Genomic DNA, 23,082 nt, shown 5'->3' on the forward strand with positions numbered 1-23,082 from the left:
GATTTATGAATTTTACGAGATGATGCTTTGAATGAAAAATGGATATGTGAATTGGAATAATATTTTTCGGACTATTGTTATATTACTTTTTTTTATCGTATATGCATATTTAGATCGAATTATGATATATCTATTATGTTACAAAAGAATTTTGATGTGCATCAGATTTAGAACTCTCAGCCTGGCTATGTTCTGGACCCTGCCAATAGGGGGTTATGCATTGGCAATTCTGGCCCCACCACAGGGTATAAGTGTGGTATTCTGGCCCACTCCGCAGGGTATAAGTGCGGTATTCTGGCCCACTCCGCAGGGTATAAGTGCGGTTCTGTTTCTGGCCTAGCCACAGGGTATAAGTGTGGTCGTAGCTAAAGGCTGATGAGATGAATATGATTTGTTTCGAATCAGATTTATGATTATGTATATAGATATTTGAAAAATACGAATTTTAATGAATTTGTGCTTGAAAAGGAATTGATTATGTTATTATGTTGATTCATCGTAATTTGTATTTATATTTTATGTTATCATATGAATTGACTAGTTAACGTGTTTATTACTTACTGGGCTGTCTAGCTCATTATACAATTTCTTGTTGTTTTACAGATTCTGAGAACTAACCTATCGGGGATTTAAAATGGGAGAGCGACTAGAAGAACTGAAGCACAAGTTATCCTAGATTAGGCTTTGTTTAAATTGATGTTTTATCTTTATTGTTCCGCTGCGTATTTAGACTTGTGAAACCCTATGACTTGAGTTAGTCAATGGAATAAGATTGCATTTATTTCAGCTGAATTATTTTAGTTATATATTGAGATATTTGGTTTAGATGCCTTGCATGCTTGTAGGGAGAGTTCCCTATGGGTGTGCGGCGGTTGGCGCGGACCCCCGGCTCGCGATCTCGGGCCGAGGGCGTGACAACTTTTATGGTATCAGAGCATGAATGGATAAATTCTAAGATAAAAAAAAAAAAACTCTGACATGACATGAGTGTAGGTGGGTAGACACTAGGGACATTGGAACGTTAGTTTATGATGATTGTAACAACCATTCTATGTACTTGTAATGAACTGGTAAGCTTATTATTGGTATGCTGCTATCTGATAGACATAGATCAGGATGCCTCCACGTCGGACGAGAAAGACTACTCGCAGAGCTACTAATAAGGCACCCAACCCGCAAAATGACAGTACACCCCAACAAGCTGGTAACACCCCTCAGCAGGAGGAAGTCGTCAATCTTGCTAGTGATACTCAGACAGGACAACAAGAGCCAGGCCTAGGCCAAGTTATGCAGACCATAGTGGGCCTTATGCAGATGCAACAGCAAGTGCAACAGCAGTTGCTCCAACAACAAGCACAGTTGCCCCAGACACAGCCACAGCAAGGACGAGGGGAACAGTGTGAACAACGCAGCAGTATAGCTGAATTTAAGAAGCTGGCTCCTCCAGCTTTCAAGGGGACTACAGAACCGTTGGAAGCAGATAATTGGCTTATAGAGATGAAAAAAGCATTTGCTGTCTTGAGATGCCAGAATGATGAAAAGATTTTGTTTGCATCATACATGATGCAAGGTGAGGCATTCAACTGGTGGCGGATGTTGGAACATAAATACGAGCAGGATAGGGAGCCACTCACTTGGGAAAGATTTCGAGGAGCATTTTATGATAAGTATTTTCCTCGGAGTGTAAGAACGCAGAAAGAGCAGGAGTTTATTCACCTAAAGCAAAGAAATATGACTGTTGCAGAATATGAAGCTAAATTTACCGAGCTAGCGAAATTTGTTCCAAAGTTAGTCGAAGATGAACTAGATCGAACGCATAAATTTGAGATGGGACTAAAGACTGAAATTAGAAAACAAGTGGTACCTTATGAATTGACTACCTATGCAGCTGTGGTAAATAAGGCTTTAATAATTGAAAGGGAAGTTATTGATGAACGGTTGGAAAGGGAAAGAAACCAAAAGAAGAGAAACAGGTCAAATGAATTTCAGGGGCAGAGCAATGAAAACGTCGAAAGTTCAAACAAGAAATCCACGAGTGACAACCTTAAGCAGATGAATATCAATAAATGTTCCAGATGTGGTAAGGCTCATGCTGACAAGGATTGCCATTAGAACACCGGTGCCTGTTTTAGATGTGGTAAGATAGGTCATAAAATTGCAGACTGCCCACAAAGAAACGAGAATAGATCTACTCAGGCAATGGAAGGAAGCCAGGGGCCAAAGACTCAAGGAAGAGTATTTGCACTTACACAGCAAGATGCACAGGCTTCTGATGTGTTGACGACAGGTATTAATCTAGTCCCAATATTTATTTCTATTTATTGTTTTGCCATGCCCACTGCTCTTTGTTAGACAACTTATTATGCTGCTAGAAAAGATTAAATAGTTACATAACATTTATTTGATTGATTGTCAAAAGAAGAATATAAACTTTTAACTTTCGAAAGTGTTCACACGGAATAAGACATAATAATGAATGTACCAACAAGCAAGTAATTCTAGAAAAAAAAAATCTAGACTTGACACGGGTATGTTGAGGTTTAAATCAGAGTGTGCAGAGAAAGTATGGTGAATAGAATTATTTGACATTGGTCAGACAAGACGACTTGGATTTGAAGAGTGTTATGACTTGATTTGGAAGAAGTATTCTAAACTTTTTAAAACTGCAGGTACGCAAATTTCGGGGACGAAATTTTTTTTTAGGAGGGTGGGATGTAAGACCCCGGAACTGGGCCCGATCCAAATGACCGGCCCAGTCCCAAAACCCCGGCCTCACGTGCGATGCACGTGAGGCGACGGGATGGACTGGTTCCATCCCGAAGAAGAAGGAAGCCCTGTTTTTAGGGCTTCCTCTCCTCCTTAAGGCCACCGAGGAGAGCCGCCACACCAAGAAGAGGGAGAAGGGGGGGATCCTTCTTCCTTGGGCTGCCGGCCGAGAGAGAGGGAGAGAGAGAGAGCCGAGTAGCCACAGCATGGACGACCCTTTCCTCCTCCGTTTGCCGCCGGAAAGGAGCCGCCGGATCTTCGCCGGGGCTGAGGTAAGGGTTTCTACCCTTCATTTCTTTGTATACCAATTGAAAACAAGAAAGAAAGAAAGAAAGAAAGAAAGAAAGAAAGAAGAGAGGGAAGAAGGAGAAGGCCGACCGTCGTGGGCTCTTCTTCTTCTCCCGTCCGCATGCCTCCTCCGCGGGAAGAAGGAGAGGGCCGGCCGTCGCGGGCGCCGCCGGCCTCGACTTGGCTTCTCCCGAGCTCGCGACCTCCCTTCGCGGGAGAAGAAAGAAGAAGAAAGAAAGGGGGGGAAGGAGAAGAAGTCGGGAGAAGAGGAGGAGGAGAAAGAAAAAGAAAGAAGAAAGAAAGAGGGGAAGGAAGAAAGAAGTCGGGAGAAGGTTCTGGAGAAGAGAAGAAAAGAAAAAAAAAAAGAAAAAGAAAAAGAAAAGGGAAGGGAAGGAAAGAAAGAAAAAGAAAAGAAAAGAAAAAGAAAATAAAAGAAAAAAAAAGCAAGAAAAAGAAAAGAAAAAAATAAATAAATAAATAAAGGGAAAGGGTGGTTTACGGGTATGAACCCGAATCCGAACCTGAACCTGGGGGGGCTAGACACTTCTGCAGGGTCGGCCCTGGAAGAATATTAAAATTTAAGTTTTATATATATTGTGATTAATTTTAAAAGAAAATATGATTTTTGGATATTAGGTTCTGCGAGGAATTTGTGAGATTAATTGGATTTGTTGTGGATCGCGTTCAATGTAAGTAATGAACTGCCTTCTCTAGACTCTTCATTTATATAATATTATTTTTGCATCGAATAAATTGTTAATGAATATTATATGTGATTTATGAATTTTACGAGATGATGCTTTGAATGAAAAATGGATATGTGAATTGGAATAATATTTTTCGGACTATTGTTATATTACTTTTTTTTATCGTATATGCATATTTAGATCGAATTATGATATATCTATTATGTTACAAAAGAATTTTGATGTGCATCAGATTTAGAACTCTCAGCCTGGCTATATTCTGGACCCTGCCAATAGGGGGTTATGCATTGGCAATTCTGGCCCCACCACAGGGTATAAGTGTGGTATTCTGGCCCACTCCGCAGGGTATAAGTGCGGTATTCTGGCCCACTCCGCAGGGTATAAGTGCGGTTCTGTTTCTGGCCTAGCCACAGGGTATAAGTGTGGTCGTAGCTAAAGGCTGATGAGATGAATATGATTTATTTCGAATCAGATTTATGATTATGTATATAGATATTTGAAAAATACGAATTTTAATGAATTTGTGCTTGAAAAGGAATTGATTATGTTATTATGTTGATTCATCGTAATTTGTATTTATATTTTATGTTATTATATGAATTGACTAGTTAAGGTGTTTATTACTTACTGGGCTGTCTAGCTCATTATACAATTTCTTGTTGTTTTACAGATTCTGAGAACTAACCTATCGGGGATTTAAAATGGGAGAGCGACTAGAAGAACTGAAGCACAAGTTATCCTAGATTAGGCTTTGTTTAAATTGATGTTTTATCTTTATTGTTCCGCTGCGTATTTAGACTTGTGAAACCCTATGACTTGAGTTAGTCAATGGAATAAGATTGCATTTATTTCAGCTGAATTATTTTAGTTATATATTTGAGATATTTGGTTTAGATGCCTTGCATGCTTATAGGGAGAGTTCCCTATAGGTGTACGGCGGTTGGCGCGGACCCCCGACTCGCGATCTCGGGCCGGGGGCGTGACACTGAGTTCCTTGGAAAATTGCTGCCTCGGAGGCAAGTGATCCGTAGCTTCCTGTGAAGAGCACGTATTGTATACGGAGGATCCAACCAAGTTAATCTTAAATTTATGCAATAAGAAGCATAGTATTTCTTATTTCTATTCTTAATATCTATGTTTTTCTTTTCCTTATATACTTTGTCTATCTATTATGTTTTGATTTTTTATATTTTAAGTATTTTTATTAATTTTATTTCTTATTTACTTTAATTTGTGTTAATATTTTTTGTGCACATTGTATGTGCAGCCAAATCACTAGTATCTGTGTTCCGTACATGAAGAGAGTACAATAAGATCAATTAAGAGCATATCCGATCAATTGAGATTTTAAAGATGGACTTTCGAAAATAAAAAAATTCTTAGATGTGGACCACAATTTCTAAAGTAACAATAAATCAAATAAATAAATAAATAAATGTAAAAGTTTGGGAGGAAGGGGCTTTCCTCCTCCAGACGGTTAGCCTTTTTCAAATATTAGTTAGATTGAGGGTTTAGATTGTATCTTTCGTGTGAAAAAATTGTATATCTTCTTTCACGACATCAACCGTTGGATCACATCTTGCACAAATTTCAAAGTACTTCAAAAAAATTTCATCTATTTGCACAAATCTCAAAGTGGCTATTGCACAATCCGCCAATTGATGTTGCGAAAAAGGGGGAATCATTCTTTCGTGCAAAAGATACAACCTGAACCTTTAGATTGAAAGTGGGAAATGCAAGCATTGAATTAGGAATTTAGCTGCCATGAGGTAAAACCTTTCATACTCTAGCCCTCAAAAATCTTTTCCATTTCACCTATATGAAGAGGTTATCCATGATCAATTCCAAAATCCCGGCTAAGCTGTTAATACAATTGCATTAAGCATCAACCACCTCCGTTCGAGTGGTAAAATATCTGGTGCTTTTGTTACATTTCACACTCACATATCATTGATTTGACTCTGCATTCATAGTGATAATTATGCTCTAGCAAAACCTTGTAGATACAAATCCATTCAATCCAAGAGAGTGCTTTGTCGATAGAGCCACTATCTCCATCCTTCTTTTAGAGACTAAAATTACATCCTCCTGGAAGCAACAGTTTTGTTCGCTTAGGAGAAGAAGGCTACAAGCACCCAAGGAAAATCTGCTCTCAAACAAACCAAATTTTCCGATCCTCCTCTAATTCAGATGCGCTTTCCCGGAGCTGCTTATCGGATCTTGTGGCAGGATCTACCACCACCTCTGACAAGCAAAACTGATCCATTGAGGCAGTCCAAGACCATGTGTTGCTGCAATCCAGGTTCCTTTTACTTCCCTCTGAAGTTATTTTGTAGTACTATAGGCTCAATATTATGGCCGGAACATAGGAGAGTTGTTTCCGATATCCTGCAATGGCGAACGTCTTGGAAAATTGCTCTGTGGATTCTTCAAGCGGCAGACCAGGACATGCTTCTCTTTCTCCCTGTGAGAGTCCAGCATTCTCTGCTGCTGGTTTTTGATCCTTTGAAGATCATGGTTCCATTTCTCTGAACGTGTTCGAGAGGATGAAGTGGGGGGGTTGAAAAGCGCAGCCCTTGTTGATTGAAGCTTGATTTGGAGCTCAGACACCTGTTTCTGCAGCTCAGTTACCTTGTGCTCGGAGGCGTGTGCCTTTTGTTTCCACTCCAGCATCTGCAACACCAGAGTCTAATCCTCATAAACATTTACAAGCATAGAAAAGAAATTAGATCAGATGAACTCAAAAATCCAGTGACAACTGATCAGGCTGTGCTTGAATCAATTGTGCACACTCCTTGATTGACCAATGGTCCAATGGACGTTACCGATCCCCGAATTAGAATATACGATTATTGAATGAAATAAGTAAAATGATATGAAGCTCTAATACCATCAATCTTTCCGTGTTAACTTTATTTAGGTAAATGAGTTGACAGTCTTATGATGGTTGATGTCATGTTATGAACTAGTAATAAACTGCTGTGGACCATGAATGGGTTAGGCTTGCTATTTGAGGTGAAGAGTTGGAGTATGCTATATAACAAGGTATAAACGAGAACCATGATTTAATAACACGTGTTTCAGACTAACTTTTTATTTTAATTCATCTTGTACTTCAAATGGTTTGAGACAAATATCCATGACCATGAGATGAAGGAAATGCTTACTTGAGTCTGAATGGAGCGGATATTTATTTTGGAAGTAATGGCGCGATGTCGCCAGAGGTCCTTGGATGACTGGAGTTCCTCCATTTCCACCCTAACTTGTTCCAACATGCCTTGCATCTCACTCCATTGCTGTGTCTCTGCCCTCACCTGCTCCATTATCCTCCCCACCGCCTTCTTGCAGTTGCAGCAGTTCTCCGACCCCATCACAGCCCATCCCTTCTCCTCCACCACCTGCAGCACATCAGAACACACTCCCAATTAATACAGATTATGTTCTAACAAAAAGTATGCTGTTTTGCTAAAAAAACAAAGAGCATGCTGTTCCTGGAGAAGAAAAGGCACAATATTTGAACAACATTGCTGCTGTTATCTCGCTCAGTTTATCATGTATTGTTGGGCTTTACTGTTTTCCCTGTAAACAGAAAATGTGTTCTTATAGACCATTAATGCATTTTGATTGCAAGTGAGGTACAAGTTATAGATTTCTCTGCCTTGGTCATACTATTCCTGATGATTAAAGACGTGAACCACTAAGATTAAATGCATAGCTCATGTTTGCAGTTCATAGAAAGACCTGATGTCATGCAGGTTGTTTTTGGTGCAGCGAATCAAGAATTTTCTCAGGACACCTATTAAGTGACCTACCAAGCAATTATCATATACGAACAGGTCACATGCAGACAAAGGCACGACATCTGCAGTCTGTTTTTATCTCTAGCTATCCCCATGAATTGTAAAGCTGGGATTGATTGATGATAGAAAAAAGATAAAAACATGTCCTAGATTATAATGCCCTGCTCAAGTAGAAGACATTTAGATTGCTATCGATGAGTACTACAACATAAGATTGGACAGAGGATGGAGGCACAGAATGGATATCATAATCCTCCATACATGGTGCTTGTTGCATACTTCACCGACGGACAGTGATACACAGGCAGCATAGCATCTCATTCATTCATATACATACATACATGCATACATACATATATATATATATATATATGAATTATACTATTACTGTCCCTATTACATTTGGATCCCCATGATTTTTTCAGAAGATGGAGTGATGAAGTGGCAAGTGGATGCTGTGGGGAAGGCAAAGGCAAAACATGACAGCTTTTGTTTCAAACTCGTTCCTTGAAAACCAGTTGAGGCAGGCCCTTGGGCTTACAACGCATGGCAAGGGGTGCTGAAACTGTGCAAGCTAAGGCAAGGACACAATCCATGCCAAAAATTTAAAACGTAGTGAGAGCATTAAACGACCACATGTCTTGCATCCAAGGCTTTTCACACGAGAGGCAACATTTACTATGCTGGAGAGTGCATCATCTGAGGAATTATGAGCCTGAGCAATGGTAGGTTGGAAGTCACACAGAGGTGTCGGAGAGTATTGGTATAGTTGCTGACAACTGACAAAGACTGCCATAGCTGTTTGGGCCAAATAGAGGATCACTCTCATCTCATACGAAACTCGGCACTAAGCTTAACCTTGGCTCAATTCTTTTTGTCTTTTGATGGAAGATGTTGTCCGATTCCTGTTTACCTAAAAATACGCTAAACAGATCGTTGTCAGAACCGACAAACAAAGTTTAATTTAATTATACTCTTACCTTTTCTTCTCGAAGAATAGTGGTTGTAAGAGGTCGATCCACAGGGAGGCGATTGGAGTTGCATAAAAATTAAAACATTCACTCGGATTCAAAATCGATTTTTGAATAACAAAAGAAAAGCATTACGTCGGGGATGTTGAATTATTCTCTGGTCTACCAGAGAATGTTTTCTAATTAAAATTAACTAAAAGACAGGTACTTAGATTCGAAAAGAATTTATATATTTAATTAATCAAAGAAGTGTTGGGAACCCGCCCATGCCGCTGATATTTCAAAAATTAAATCAGGTGGCAGCGGAAGAGGCATGTGCGGGATCGACGTTCATCGCATGAACGTTGTTTCGAGACCTTTCGTAATTAGGTAAGAATTAAAACTTTTAAAACTATTAGAAAGATCAAATCTTCACCTTGCGCGGGTAGATGATCACCGCAAATCTGAATTCGTGGTTTTGGAAGAGGGTTCGCTTGAAGCCGTTCAAACGTCCGGCCTCTACGGGTATCCACACGAAGCAGGATCCGATCCAAGCTCTCTATCTCACCGGGGTGCTAGCTCCCTTGCAGAGATAGCTTTGATGGCTGATGTCCTCTCTTTCAATCAACTCTTGATTGCACTAGAGAGGAGGAAGAAGAAGGATTTTTGAAGAAGAACCAAAGCCTGACTGCAGCCCTTTTATTTTCCTTGCGCTGGAGGAAGAAAGCAAGGATGGAGGAGGGCCGCCAATCACCTTCTTTTGATTCCTTGCTTGCGGCTGAACCAAGAGGAGTTGAGAGAGGAGGCCACGGCTTGAAGAGGAGTTCAAGATTCATCTAGGGCGCCGGCCCTAGTGCCTCTCTTATAGCCATCAAGGGCTCCTCCAAAGTAGGAGCCCTAGATGACTTTCCAAAGAGGGGGGGGCGCCGGCCCCCTCTCTTGTGCCGCACCAACCAAGATGAGAGGGGCTTATGCCCCTCTTACTTGGTTAACCTAATCCTCTTCCAAAGAGGATTAGGTGCTTCTCTCATGGTTTAATCCTAATCTAATTAGGATTAGCCAAATTGGGTTCAATCTATGCTAGTCCTAATCCAACTAGGACTTGAATGAACCATGACTCAATTGAACTCTTCAATCCTAATCCAATTAGGAGTCATGTTGATTCATTAGATTAATAATTAATTAAGACTTAAGGAATCCTAATCCAATTAGGATGTATTTAATTTTAGTCCTAATCCAATTAGGACTCTATTTGAATCCGAAGTCCTAATCCAATTAGGATTTCTAGGAATCCTACTCCAAGTAGGAATCCGATTTTAATTCAAAGTTCCTAATCTCATTAGGATTATAGGAATCCTATTCCAAGTAGGAATCCCAGTCCTACTCCAACTAGGATTCCCAGTCCTAATCCAATTAGGACTCTAGGTATCCTACCTGAAGTAGGATTCTTGTTTCAAGTCTAATTAATTAATTCTCTTTCCTTCTTCAACTTCTTATCAATCGAATTGATTACTCGTGATTCATAATCACTTTTCAACCATCGGATCGGTCAATACTTCTAGTGTGTGACCCCATAGGTTCTATTCTGACTGGTAGTGAGATATATTGTGATCTCTATCACTATATCATTGAAAACTCCTTTCAATGGGTTGGAACGATTCCAACTCAACTCATTAGGGTTTATCGATCATCAAGATAATCCCTATGAGTCCCACCATCCACCAGTGACACCTAGCAGCATGTAGTGGCTACCCAGCAGAATGGAATGATGAACCTCTAGGTGCAGTTAACATGTGATACAGTCCTACTATCGTGGATCCCTACAGGACGGAGGTCATGGACAACTCGTCAAACCCCATCGTCTGTCATATGTCAAGATTTATTCGACTTGAGTTCGATAGTGGAAAACTCTTTTTCCACTTTATATTACTGCCCTGGCCAAGGTCTTAGAACTCAGTCTAACAAATCACATAGGATCACTCCTCTTCTATCAAGGTCGATAGATTCCTTATAGGTGCATACCCTACTCCTACAGTGAACCTACTGCAGCCAATCTACACTGCATGGACCCATATGGCTAGAGACCATGTATGTGTGCAGTCAAACTCCAATAACTTCACTGTGAGTAGCCGAAGCACCGCAGGTCAAAGGACCAGTCACACTACTGCAACATCAAGCAAGTCACTGACGAGTGGATAGACATCCAAGTGACTTCTTGTCTTGGTCACGCTCAGTACCCTTGTTCTCTAACAAGCACCTGCACTATCACTTCAGTGTCCCTACACTGTGGACTCAAGTCTCGTCCATCCAGAAGGAAAGTGATCTGTGCACTGATCGGATCGATCACCGTCCTCGTGATGATCCATTGATCAGGAGCATTTAGAAATTAATCACCAATGATACATGGCTCAAATTCTCAACTCTTGAGAATATGTATCATCATCTTATTAATTTCTTGGACGATTCATAGACACATAAACAATATGAATGAAAAGATGCCTTTTATTTATTCAATAATAAATAGTCAAGTACAAAATTATATCCCTAGAATCAACAATGTGTCAGCCAAATTGGCTTCTAGGGCATACATCTAACAAGAAGAGCTTTGGCATAAATTAAAATGGATGAAACTAAGAAGATTGAAGCATGGAACATAAATTGCATAAAAGAAAATTAAAAGATTGCATAAAAAGTGGAAATTAAATTGAAGCTAGAACATAGATTGCATGAAAGAAAATTGCTTGATTTCATAAAAAGAAAACTAATTACAAAAATAAAAAAGGAAGATTGGAAACCTAATGCTTCTTTTCTTCTGCAAAGAAAGTAAAAAATAACAAGAAACTCCATCTTCTTTTCTTCTGCAAATGACAAGAAAATAAGAAAAGAAAATAGAGCATGGCTCCCCCTCGGTGGAACTCCCAAAACAAATAAAATAAAATACTCTCTTTTTTTTCTTTATTTCCTTCTTCTCGAAAAATAGAGGTTCCCCTTTTTTTTTTTTTCTATTGAACCAGCCGACCACCTCCTCTGTATCTTGGCCCCAACCGAGAGCTCCCTTTCTCCTCCTCTCGTCCTCCCCTTCTTATAGATCGCCCAAGCCTTGAAGCCCTTGATTGCGCATGGAGAGGAGAAGAAACGGGCGCGGGATCTCGGGAGGTGGATCCGGATGAAGAGCGTTGCGGGTGCTTGGATGCGGAGGAGGCTGGCGTGGATCCGAGGAGGAAATTGATCACGGACGTGGTGGAGGCTGGATCGCAGGAAGATGGGATTTGATCCGGATGCGTCACGGATCTGGGGGAAGAATCACGGGCAGCCGATCGTGGAGAATGCTGAAACACGGACGGAAGGAAATGGCTGGATCACGGCTTGCATCACGACTGGGAGCGTGAAGAGGGTAGACGCGAGGAAGGAGAGGGCGGACGGGCACGGAATCTGGATGGTGGCCGCTGGGATTCCGAGAGGTTGACGTGTAGACGGAAGAAGATGAGATGGGAGGCTGAGACGGGCGGATTGATGCTGGGGATCTTCACTTGCGTGAAATTCGGAATGGTAGCTGTGAGGTGGCTCCTTGATGGCAAGAAACAGAGGAAATCCGAAAGCTTTGGAAGAGGAGGAGAACGTGGATCCGGGCGCTGGAGCTGGTCTGTAATGGAGCTAGGGTCTCCCGTGATCGCACGGACCGGCTGGACTTGAATGCTTGGGCTCACGCGATGGGGAAGGAAGCTAGGATTTTGATGCGGCTCAGACGCTGGAAAATTCTGGGAGCACGTTGGGATTGAAGGCTGAAGAACATTGATGACGGAAGAGATCTGGTTGCATCGTGGAGATCACTCGAAAAGGGAGGAGATGCAGACGGTTGGGATGTTGAAACGGAGAAGGAAATGAGCCTGCTTTGATGCGGAAGAGGCGGACGGCCTGGCATGGAAGCTGGCATGCGGCTGGCATGATCAAATTGGTGCTGAGACGGGATGAAGGGATCCGTTGTGTTGCAAAAACTCCTCACGGATGGCTTGGGATGTTGCATCTGGAAGCCACATGCATGGAACGAGTGCGTGGATGGAAGGTGATTCTGGAAAGCTAGCTGCATCGCGGGCTGAGCTCCATCACGTGAAGATGCTGGCTTGACTTGAGCTCCGACTGCCGGACATTGGGCTCAAACCCAATGTTAATTGGTTTCTTGGATTACTTGCACTCAAGCACAAATACAACGTTAATTAGTTAATTTTATTATTAATGATTAGCTATAATACTAATTAAGATGGTATGATGATTGCACTTTTGTGCCCTCATCACACCCCCCAACCAGCTTATTGCTAGTCTCTAGCAATTTAGTGCGAAAATGAAAAAAATGAGAGTGCAAAAGTTTTATTTTTTTTTGTATTAATTATTATTATATAAATATATGAACTAAAATAAATACTCACTTTCGTAAAGCATTACGATTGCACTTAGCACGTGCAACAAGCCGTTAAACCTCTAGGTTACCCTAGTAGATGAGTGTTGTCTCGCGAGGGTTTGCAGTGAAGTTACCCACAAACTTCATTAGTCAGGGATTTCTAAGGTTTAACTCAAAATTTGAATAAGTATTATTGTATGAATCTAGAATTGCAAGAACAATAAAGACTTATTGCTATCATATTTAAGCAGATTTTAACTCAAGTTCCATTACTCTCCATCTATCTGCTAACAGTCAAGAATGTAGTGAGGTGAAAAATAGTATCATATAAATGAGTGGCTTTCACTTACTTTCAACATTATCACTCCAATTTTCAAGACTTTCTAGAGTTAAATGGTAATGAACACCCCAAATTTATTTATTTATTTATTTTTAATCAGACTGAATGCTAAGAAGAATGACTTGTGCAATATCTAGCCTTATTAAGCTTTCTAGCTATAACCCATGTAGCGAGTGTTAGGCCAATGACTCCCGAACCAGATGGCTCAGGGCACTAGGTGTAAAGACATCCTAATAGGCTTAATAACTCAAGTCAACTAGGCTCCAAGGCCGAATTAGTCACTCAGAGTTTAATCTTAGTCATCGTCACCTTTTTACGCGAACACTCGCTGCTTGCCAGGCAAGAGGCTCGGTTACTCAGTGAGAAGACTTAAAATAAACTCGTTTTATTTTCTTCCTTTTTTTATTTATATATATTTTTTTAATAAGGTGTTCATCACACATATAACTTTAAATTATACAGAAGATTAAAAGTATTCATATTAGTCGCAAGTTTACATACCCCACTATTCATGTGCTTACGTGTAGGTGCTAAATCGTCTTCTATCATGTTAGCAGAAGATAGGTGGGATGAAAACTCAAGCTAGAACTACTATCATATTCCTTAACTCCAAGCTATTGTCAAAGCAATTCCTAATTTATACAGCCAAAAAGATTAGATTTTGAGTTAAAAATTTGAAATCCCCCCCCCCTTTTTTTTTACACAAAAATCTTTTTAGGCAGAAAAATCAAAAATATTCTCACTCCCATACCTAAATCTAACATTGTCCTCAATGTTAAAGCAGTAATAGGATAGAGGAGAAGTTACCTGATATTGGTAGGTAAATTGACAATTAGGATAAAAACCCCCAAACCTGCATGTTAGTAAAAAAAATTTAATTATTTAATTATTTTTTTATTATTTTTTTATAATATTTATATGTTGGGTTGCCTCTGCTAAGTTTTATGTCTTCAGCCAGACAAAATGTAAATTTATTTTTTTTTCAACCATTATCTAAGAATGGTTTTAAAAGAGTCCGAGGAAAAATAGTCGGCTGATGACGATCTATACTCATAAGGGGAACAGATTTAGGGAGCGCATGCTCGACCCCTTCCTCGGAATGGGCAAGGTAAGCCTCTAAAGGGTTCTTACTATAAGTTTGTAAGAAAGTCTCCTGGACCAGACTTTCAATCATGTCAACTTCATTGATTTCTTTATCGTCTGGTGGTTGTTTACTTATGTTGAAGATATTAAGCTCAACTTTCATGTTGCCAAAAGATAATTTCAGCATGCCATTTCGACAATTTATCACAGCATTTGCTGTGGCTAAGAAAGGTCTACCTAAAATTATAGGTGTGTGACTGACTGGATGTATTACAGGTTCAGTCTCAAGGATAACGAAGTCCACAGGATAGTAAAACTCGTTTACCTTCACTATTATATCCTCTACAATCCCCTTGGGATACTTCACCGTCCTATCTGCTAAGAAAAGGGTAATATTTGTGGGCTTTAATTCCTCCAAACCTAACTTTTGGTACACATAGTAGGAAAGTAGGTTCACACTGGCTCCTAAATCTAATAGGGCTCTCTGGATGATCGTCTCTCCTATTTTTATTTCAATGGTGGGGCAACCAGGGTCTTTAAATTTTGGGGCAATCTGTTATTGAATGAGAGATGAGGCTTGTGCAGCCATAACAGCTTGCCTACGAATGCTGGTTTTTCTTTTGACCGTGGTGAGGTCTTTCAAGAATTTTGTATAGGAGGAAATTTGTCCGAGAAAAGGTATATTTATTTGAACAGTTTTAAAGACTTCCATTATTTCATCAAAGTTAGATTATTTCGGAGTCCTGAAGTCTACTGAAAAAGGGAACCTTAGGTTTGTATGTTTCTATGGGTTCTTCCTTTTTGTCATGTTCTTGATCTCTCTTTTGAATAGGGTTCTTATTGGATTCATTCTTATTTTCTTTTACGTGTTCAGGAAGTTGGACTTTATTGTCCACTTGCTTGCCAGACCTTAAAGTAGTAATTGCCTGGACTTCATAGATCGGATTTCCATTAGAATCGATTTGATACTAACCTCTCTGACCTTGATTTTGTTGTCTACTAGGGTTAGGCACTGGTTGACTAGGTAGTTCACCTTTCTTCCAATCCCCTAGAGAGTTTGCTATTTGGCTTAGACTAACCTCAAGTTTTGCAATTGCTTGCGTATGGAATTGGTTAGTCTGGGCTTGGGCTGTATTGGTCTGTTGTTGTTGCTTGATAAAATCTTTTTGTTGTTTCATCATATTAGCCATCATAGTTTCTAATGGTGAAGGTTGCTGTAGGATAGGGGCATTATAAGGAGGTACAGATGGGACCAAAAGTTGGTTCATTTGTGATGGATCTATCCTGGAGAAGTTATTCTGAAAACCTGGTAGACCTCCTTGATGCTGAATAGGTTTGTTCTGCTTGTATGAGAAATTTGGGTGGAACCTATTATCAGGATGGTAAACTGGGCTGAACGAGTTGGGAGTGGGCTTCTTAAAGGTACTATATGAATTTAGAGCATTTGCTTGCTCGACCTTTATGTTGGGCAGATTAGGGCAGTACTCCACTAGATGTTCTGAACTGTTACACAAGACACATAAATTATGTGACTCGTGATCCACTTTCATGATGGGATTTAACTCTTTACTCGAACTAGTGAAAACAGTGAAAGCATCAAACTTTTTACTTAAGTTGTTCATTTTAGTCACCAGATTGGACATGACATTTTTGAGATCTGGGTCTGCTTTCATTTCATAATTACTTGGTTTTCTAGACCCAAACTCATCTCTATTTACTTCCTCACTATAGCTACTCCAATTTTGGGCGTTCTTGGCTAAGTCAACAAGAATTTCATAGGCTTGATCCGAGGTTTGGTTCATGAACCTACCCTTGTGCATGGACTCAATCATGTTTCTATGTGCCGGAAGTAGTCCTTTATAAAAGAAGTGGACCAGATCAGCCTTATCAAGCCCATGGTGTGGGCATTTGACCAACAAGTCATGGAATCGTTCCCAAATTTGGAAAAATTCTTCTTTAGATTTCCCTCTGAAAGTTCTTATGGCATCCTTAATTTTTTTCTGTTTTAATCATGGGGTAAAATTTTGCCATGAACTTCCTAGATAGTTGTTCCCATGTGTTGATGGAATTTGGAGCTAGAGAATATAGCCATGCCGCGGCTCGATCCTCTAAGGTCATTGGGAACAATCTCAATTTTACACTTTCTTCATCTAAATTTTGATTTTTGAAAGTTTGACAAATTGTCATGAATTTATTTAGATGAATGTATGGTTGTTCACTTTCAAACCATGGAATTTGGGTAGCATATTTATTGTCGCAGCCCAAATTTCAAATTACGCTGCGTTATTTACATGTAGGTGGACTAGCGGATGCAGGAGCGAATAATTCATTCAAGGTTCTAATATGATCGCCCATTGTAGAGATTGGTGGTTGATCAATAATTCATCAGATGTGACAATAATTTTTTCCAACCTCTGGGTTAAATGGTGTTAAATTACTCCTTAATGATCTTCTACCATGCATACATTATCCACAACTAATTAGACTCGACTCCTAAACGAAATCCTAAAAGAGAAGAAGAAAGGCTAGACCAAGATGACCACAATCAACACCACATAATGGATTGGCTCTTTAATCTTGAGATTAAAGAAGGTTTAGTAGCTTTTAATCTAGTTGCACAGAGATTTATCAGGTTAAAAAGTTTCTGAAATTCTCTCCTAGATTAGACAGCTCCTAATCTCCCTTTCAGATTAAGCTTGAGCTTACCAGTTAAGCGATCCAGTAACCAGTGACCAGAAAAGTCCCGAGGTGTGTGGTGGTGCCAGAAGGGATACACTGTTACCACAATACCCGTAACAGTTCTCGCTGTTGTAAAACTTTCCTAGACATCACAAATTACTAAATTCTCACTAGAGTGGCTTTCAGCCACTTCTTTCCAAGAGCCTAATTGAGCTCGAAAACCCTAAGACCAACATCTAATTGATTTTAATTTAATTTAGTTTAGGATATATATGCAAGGTGGTGATTTTTGGGCTAAGGATAGGTAATGACTTTCCAACCTTATCTTTTTAATGGGTTTTGCCCTTAAATTATTTTATGCAAATGCTTAATACTAAATGCAGCAAATATTCAATAAATTTTTTTAAAGTTTATGGAATGTCATTAGGTTGTACTGATTAAATGAGCAAGCAAAAAAAAATTTATTTTTTTTTATTTTTAATTTTATATTTTTTTAATTTAAATTTTTAAATAGGAATAACTTGAATGTAAACTAAAAATTAATCCTTATGCGTCAGTCAATCTCCGAATGCTCGTTGAATAAGCTCTGGAGATTACTCCGTGAGGAGCCCCAATAGAGGTATGATAACCTCGGGGGATTGAGCCCTATCAATTACTAGCATTTTTTTTGAAAATTTCAAATTTCGAATTTCAGAATTCAAATTTTGAATTTAAATTTTTAAATTTTAGAATTTTAAAAAAAAATTAAAATTTTTATTTTTTTGATTTTTTTTAAAAAATTATTTTAAAATTTAAATTTCAAATTTCAAATTTCAAAATTTAATAACTACGAAATTATTAACTAAAAATAATAAAATTTCAAATTTCGATCCCCAGCAACGGTGCCAAAATTTTGTTGTCCGATTTTTGTTTACCTAAAAATACGCTAAACAGATTGTTGTTAGAACCGACAAACAAAATTTAATTTAATTATACTCTTACCTTTTCTTCTCGAAGAATAGTGGTCGTAAGAGATCGATCCACAGAGAGGCGATTGGAGTTGCATAAAAATTAAAACATTCACTCGGATTCAAAATCGATTTTTGAATAACAAAAGCAAAGCATTACGTCGGGGATGTTGAATTATTCTCTGGTCTACCAGAGAATGTTTTCTAATTGAAATTAACTAAAAGACAGGTACTTAGATTCGAAAAATATTTATATATTTAATTAATCAAAGAAGAGCTTTGGCATAAATTAAAATAGATGAAACTAAGAAGATTGAAGCGTGGAACATAAATTGCATAAAAGAAAATTAAAAGATTGCATAAAAAGTGAAAATTAAACTGAACCTAGAACATGGATTGCATGAAAGAAAATTGCTTGATTTCATAAAAAGAAAACTAATTACAAAAATAAAAAGGAAGATTGGAAGCTTATGCTTCTTTTCTTCTACAAAGAAAGTAAGAAATAACAAGAAACTCCCTCTTCTTTTCTTCTGCAAAATACAAGAAAATAAGAAAAGAAAATATAGCATGGCTCCCCCTCGGTGGAACTCCCAAAACAAATAAAATAAAATACTCTTTTTTTTCTTTATTTCCTTTTTCTCGGAAAACAGAGGTTCCCTTATTTTTTTCTATTGAACTAGCCGCCCACCTCCTCTGTATCTTAGCCCCAACCAAGAGCTCCCTTTCTCCTCCTCTCGTTCTCCCCTTCTTATAGATCGCCCGTGCCTTGAAGCCCATGATTGCGCATGGAGAGGAGGAGAAACGGGCGTGGAATCTCGTGAGGTGGATCCGGATGAAGAGCACCATGGGTGCTTGGATGCGGAGGAGGCTGGCGTGGATTCAGGAAGGAAATTGATCACGGATGTGGTGGGGGCTGGATCGCAGGAAACTGGGATTTGATCCGGATGTGTCATGGATCTGGGGGAAGAATTACGGGCAGCCGATCATGGAGGATGCTGAAACACGGACGGAAGGAAATGGCTGGATCACGTCTTGCATCACAGCTGGGAGCGTGAAGAGGGTAGACGCGAGGAAGGAGAGGGCGGACGGGCACGAAATCCGGATGGTGGCCGCCGGGATTTTGGGAGGTTGACGTGCGGACGGAAGAAGATGAGATGGGAGGTTGAGATAGGCGGATTGATGCTGGGGATCTTCACTTGCGTGAAATCCGGAATGGCAGCTGTGAGGTGGCTCCTTGATGGCAAGAAACAAAGGAAATCTGGAAGCTTTGGAAGAGGAGAACATGGATCCGGGCGCTGGAGCTGGTCTGGAATGGAGCTGGGGTCTCCCGTGATCGCACGGACCGGCTGGACTTGAATGCTTGGGCTCACGCGACGGGGAAGGAAGCTAGGATTTTGATGCGGCTCGGACATTGGAAAATTCTGGGAACACGTTGGGATTGAAGGCTGAAGAACGTTGATGACGAAAGAGATCCGGTTGCATCGTGGGGCCAAGGATGCGGAGATCACTCGGAAAGGGAGGAGATGCGGATGGTTAGGATGTTGAAACGGAGAAGGAAATGAGCCTGCTTTGACGCGGAAGAGGCGAACGGGTGGATTGCGCTGAAGACGCGGACGGCCTGGCATGGAAGCTGGCATGCGGCTGGCACGATCAAGTTGGTGCTGAGACGGGATGAAGGGATCCGTTGTGTTGGAAAAACTCCTCACGGATGGCTTGGGATGTTGCATCTAGAAGCCACATGCATGGAACGAGTGCGTGGATGGAAGGTGATTCTGGAAAGCTGGCTGCATCGCGGGCTGAGCTCCATCACGTGAAGATGCTGGCTTGACTTGAGCTCAGGCTGCCGGGCATTGGGCTCAAACCCAATGTTAATTGGTTTCTTGGATTACTTACACTCAAGCACAAATACAATGTTAATTAGTTAATTTTATTATTAATGATTAGCTATAATACTAATTAAGATGGTATGACGATTGGACTTTTGTGCTCTCATCAGAAGACTTGGATTCATTCAAGCAAGTGCAAACTCTATCAATAATCTCAGGAAAAAATAAGAATTAAATTCAAAGTTGCCAATCAAATAGTAAAGCAGAAGATATTGCTACATCATTGGGCACTGTGGAGTGATTGATTAAATTCCTAATTGATTTTGATGAGCTCAAAGCATTTGAGTATGTCTTATGTTGTTCTAATGAATTCAATCTAGTGTTTCAGAAAAATCTTTATTAAATTCTATCTAAGTGCCCTGAGCTTTGGTTCAGAGTATTTTGGTTAAGTATTGAACTCTATTTGAACCAAAGTCTGCATCACTAGTCGACTCCTGCACACTTGGAGTTTCTAGCACAAGCTCGAGTCGACTCCGGAACTCTTCGAGTCGACTTCGACTGAGAATAAACAGAAAGACAGAACGATGAATTTTGGACCCTATTAACGAGTCGACTCCAAAAGGTTGCGAGTCGACTCCGATACTTGGCGAGTCGACTCCAGATGGTCTCGAGTCAACTCCATGGCAAAGCTGACAAAAAGGCAGAATGTTAGTTTTTGAGACCCTGTCAGCGAGCCGACTCGCGAAGATTTCGAGTCATCTCCCATATCAGCTAAGTCGACTCCCAGTTTGTATGAGTTGACTCCCAGAGGAAAGCAGTCTAAAAGGCAGAGACCCAGTTTCGGAGACTCTGTGAACGAGTCGAGTCCAAGTGCTTCAGAGTCGACCTCCAAGTTAGCCGAGTCGACTCCAACAAGGCCCGAGTTAACTCCGAGGCAGAATAGTTCAAAAGACAGAGAATCAATTTTTCGATCTCTGAGAATGAGACGTCTTCCGAAGATTTCGAGTCGCCTCTCAAGTCAGCCGAGTCGACTCCAAGTAAACCCGAGTCGACTCGAGGAAGAAAACAGCAAGTTGGATTTCTGGAACCCTGAGAACGAGCCAACCCCTAAGTGCCCGAGTCGTCTCCAGCTGTTGGTGAGTCGACTCCAGTTTGGTCCGAGTCGACCCCAGGACGAGGCATGCACTTTAATTCAAATCTGAAATAGTGGAGGAGTCGTCTCCAATAAGGCGCGAGTCGACTCCAGTAACAGATGAGTCGACTCCAGATCGCATGAGTCGACTCCGATCCCAACGGATATATTGTCAGATTGTGCAGACGGATCAGAACGGCTCCAAATCACTCTCTAATGGCTATTTTTCGAAGGAAATCACTTAAATAGCTAGAGTGAACAGTAGTAGACAACAAGAGAGTTATTCCTTTTGAGCATTAAAGGTTTTCAACCACCAAGAGCTTCCGAAGAGTGAATCCAAGCAAAAGAAGGAAGAAGTGCATTCAACTCAAACCCAACAAGCTTCCTTCGCATTCAAGGTTCTACCTATTGTTCTCCATCCTTCGGCTCATTCAAGAGGAGACTCAGAAATCGAGAGCCCCACTTCCTCATCTCAAATCTGTTTGAGGGCTTCTAACTCAACCTTGCTTATATTGTTTCATATTTGCTTTTTTAGAAGCTTCTTCTTATGAACTTTAAACTCTTATTTTGCATACTTGATTCAATCAGGGAATTAAATCAAGGGTTGTAAGGTTTATTGGTGAGCCAAAGATATAACCAACGGTGTAAGGTTGTGGTTGGTGAACTAGGAAAAACCAACTGGGTTTGATTGTAAACCCGAAAAAACAATCGAGTGGCTCTAATCGGTGAGCCTATCAAAACCGACCGAGTTCATTGTGACCTCGAAAACAACAAGTTAGGTTGTAAGTTTGCAAAACAACCGGCTATAATCCTAGAGATTATAGTGAACTCCCAAGTGCAGCTTGGAAAGTGGACGTAGGAGCAAAAGTTGGCTCCGAACCACTATAAACATTTCTGTGTTTGTATTGGTTGTTATCTCTTTCTCTCTCTTCACTCATTGCATCTAGTGATCTAACTAATTCACTTGCAATAGATTTAGTTAGTCACTCAACTTATTTTTAATTGGTCAATATTTAATTAAAACCCAATTCATCCCTCTCTTGAGTTGTCTCCTTGGAAAACAAGTGGTACCAGAGCAGGTGCTCTCATATCGATTGGTGTTCCAATCTTTAAAAACAGTAAAAGATTAAGATGACAACCCCATTTGGATCGTCCCTTAGTGAAGGGCAATCCACCAATAGGCCATCATTTTTCAATGGTACAAATTATACCTATTGGAAGGTTAGGATGAGAATCTTCATCCAAGCCCAAGACTATGATGTATGGAGTATCATAGTAAATAGACCACACATTTCAACACATACGGTAGATAATGTGTCCATTCCTAAGCTTGAAAAAGATTGGGATGAATTTGATATAAGAATAGTACAACTTAATGCTAAGACAATGAACGTACTATATTGTGCCTTAGACCCAAATAAATTCAATAGAATCTCTACTTGTATTTCTGCAAAAGAGATATGGGATAGACTTGAAGTGACCCACGAGGGTACAAATCAAGTCAAAGAAACTAAAATCAACATGCTAGTTCATAAATATAAGCTATTTAAAATGAAATCTAATGAAACTATTACTTGCATATTCACCAGATTTACTGATATTGTCAACGGCCTAAAAAGCCTTGGCAAAAGTTATACTAACAGTGAACTTGTCAGAAAGATTCTTCGATGTCTACCAAGGTCATGGGAAGCTAAGGTCACGGTAATATAAGAAGCAAAAGACTTGAACACGCTGCTACTTGAGGAGTTTCTTGGATCTCTAATGACACATGAGCTCACGATGAAACAACACAGCGAAAAAGAATCCTCCCATAAGAAAAAGATAATTGCCCTCAAGTCTACTTCTTCTAACAAAGATCTTTCTTGCAGTAGTAGTAGTGAAGAAGAGGACAATGAGGAGGATAAAAAAGAGGCAATTCTTGTGAGGAATTTTAGGAAATTCATCAATAGAAAGAAAACCTTCCACAAGAAAAGGTTCCCTTCAAGCTCCTTCCACAAGGAAAAGGGTAAGGAGAAGGAAAGTGAGGAAATCGAGTGCTATGAGTGCAAGAAGCCGGGTCATTTCAGAGCCGACTGCCCCATATTGAAAAATAGGGGCAGATTCAAGAAGAAAACCTTCTTCACTACTTGGACAGAATCCGACAACTCATCATTAGAAGAAGAACAAGA

General features: G+C 40.1%; 2 protein-coding genes across 2 annotated transcripts in view; one reads left to right on the forward strand and one right to left on the reverse strand.

Annotated features, from left to right (window-relative positions):
• Positions 1-1,116: 1,116 nt before the first annotated feature.
• Positions 1,117-2,112, forward strand: LOC120106128. Its single transcript, XM_039119019.1, has 2 exons — positions 1,117-1,787; positions 1,920-2,112. Exons 1-2 carry the CDS (start codon positions 1,117-1,119, stop codon positions 2,110-2,112), a joined length of 864 nt encoding a protein of 287 aa, XP_038974947.1.
• Positions 2,113-5,548: 3,436 nt separating this feature from the next.
• LOC103697785 (myosin-10-like) overlaps positions 5,549-23,082 on the reverse strand; it is a 73,148-nt gene continuing 55,614 nt past the window's right edge. The window contains exons 4-5 of the mRNA XM_008779709.4: positions 6,929-7,159; positions 5,549-6,434 (exon numbers count right to left, since the gene is read on the reverse strand). Coding sequence (XP_008777931.3) covers positions 6,114-6,434; positions 6,929-7,159 — 552 coding nt within the window. The 3' untranslated portion in view covers positions 5,549-6,113. The remainder of the gene's footprint in view (positions 6,435-6,928; positions 7,160-23,082) is intronic.

This window comes from Phoenix dactylifera, unplaced genomic scaffold, assembly GCF_009389715.1.
Source record: "Phoenix dactylifera cultivar Barhee BC4 unplaced genomic scaffold, palm_55x_up_171113_PBpolish2nd_filt_p 000473F, whole genome shotgun sequence".
In the NCBI taxonomy this organism is placed as follows: domain Eukaryota; kingdom Viridiplantae; phylum Streptophyta; class Magnoliopsida; order Arecales; family Arecaceae; genus Phoenix; species Phoenix dactylifera.

Excerpts from the sequence above, each read along its gene's own strand:
- LOC120106128 (XM_039119019.1), top strand. The coding sequence starts at position 1,117 with ATGCCTCCACGTCGGACGAGAAAGACTACTCGCAGAGCTACTAATAAG. Across the intron at positions 1,788-1,919 it reads CTAGCGAAATTTGTTCCAAA|GGAAGTTATTGATGAACGGT; the intron begins GTTAGTCGAAGA and ends AATAATTGAAAG.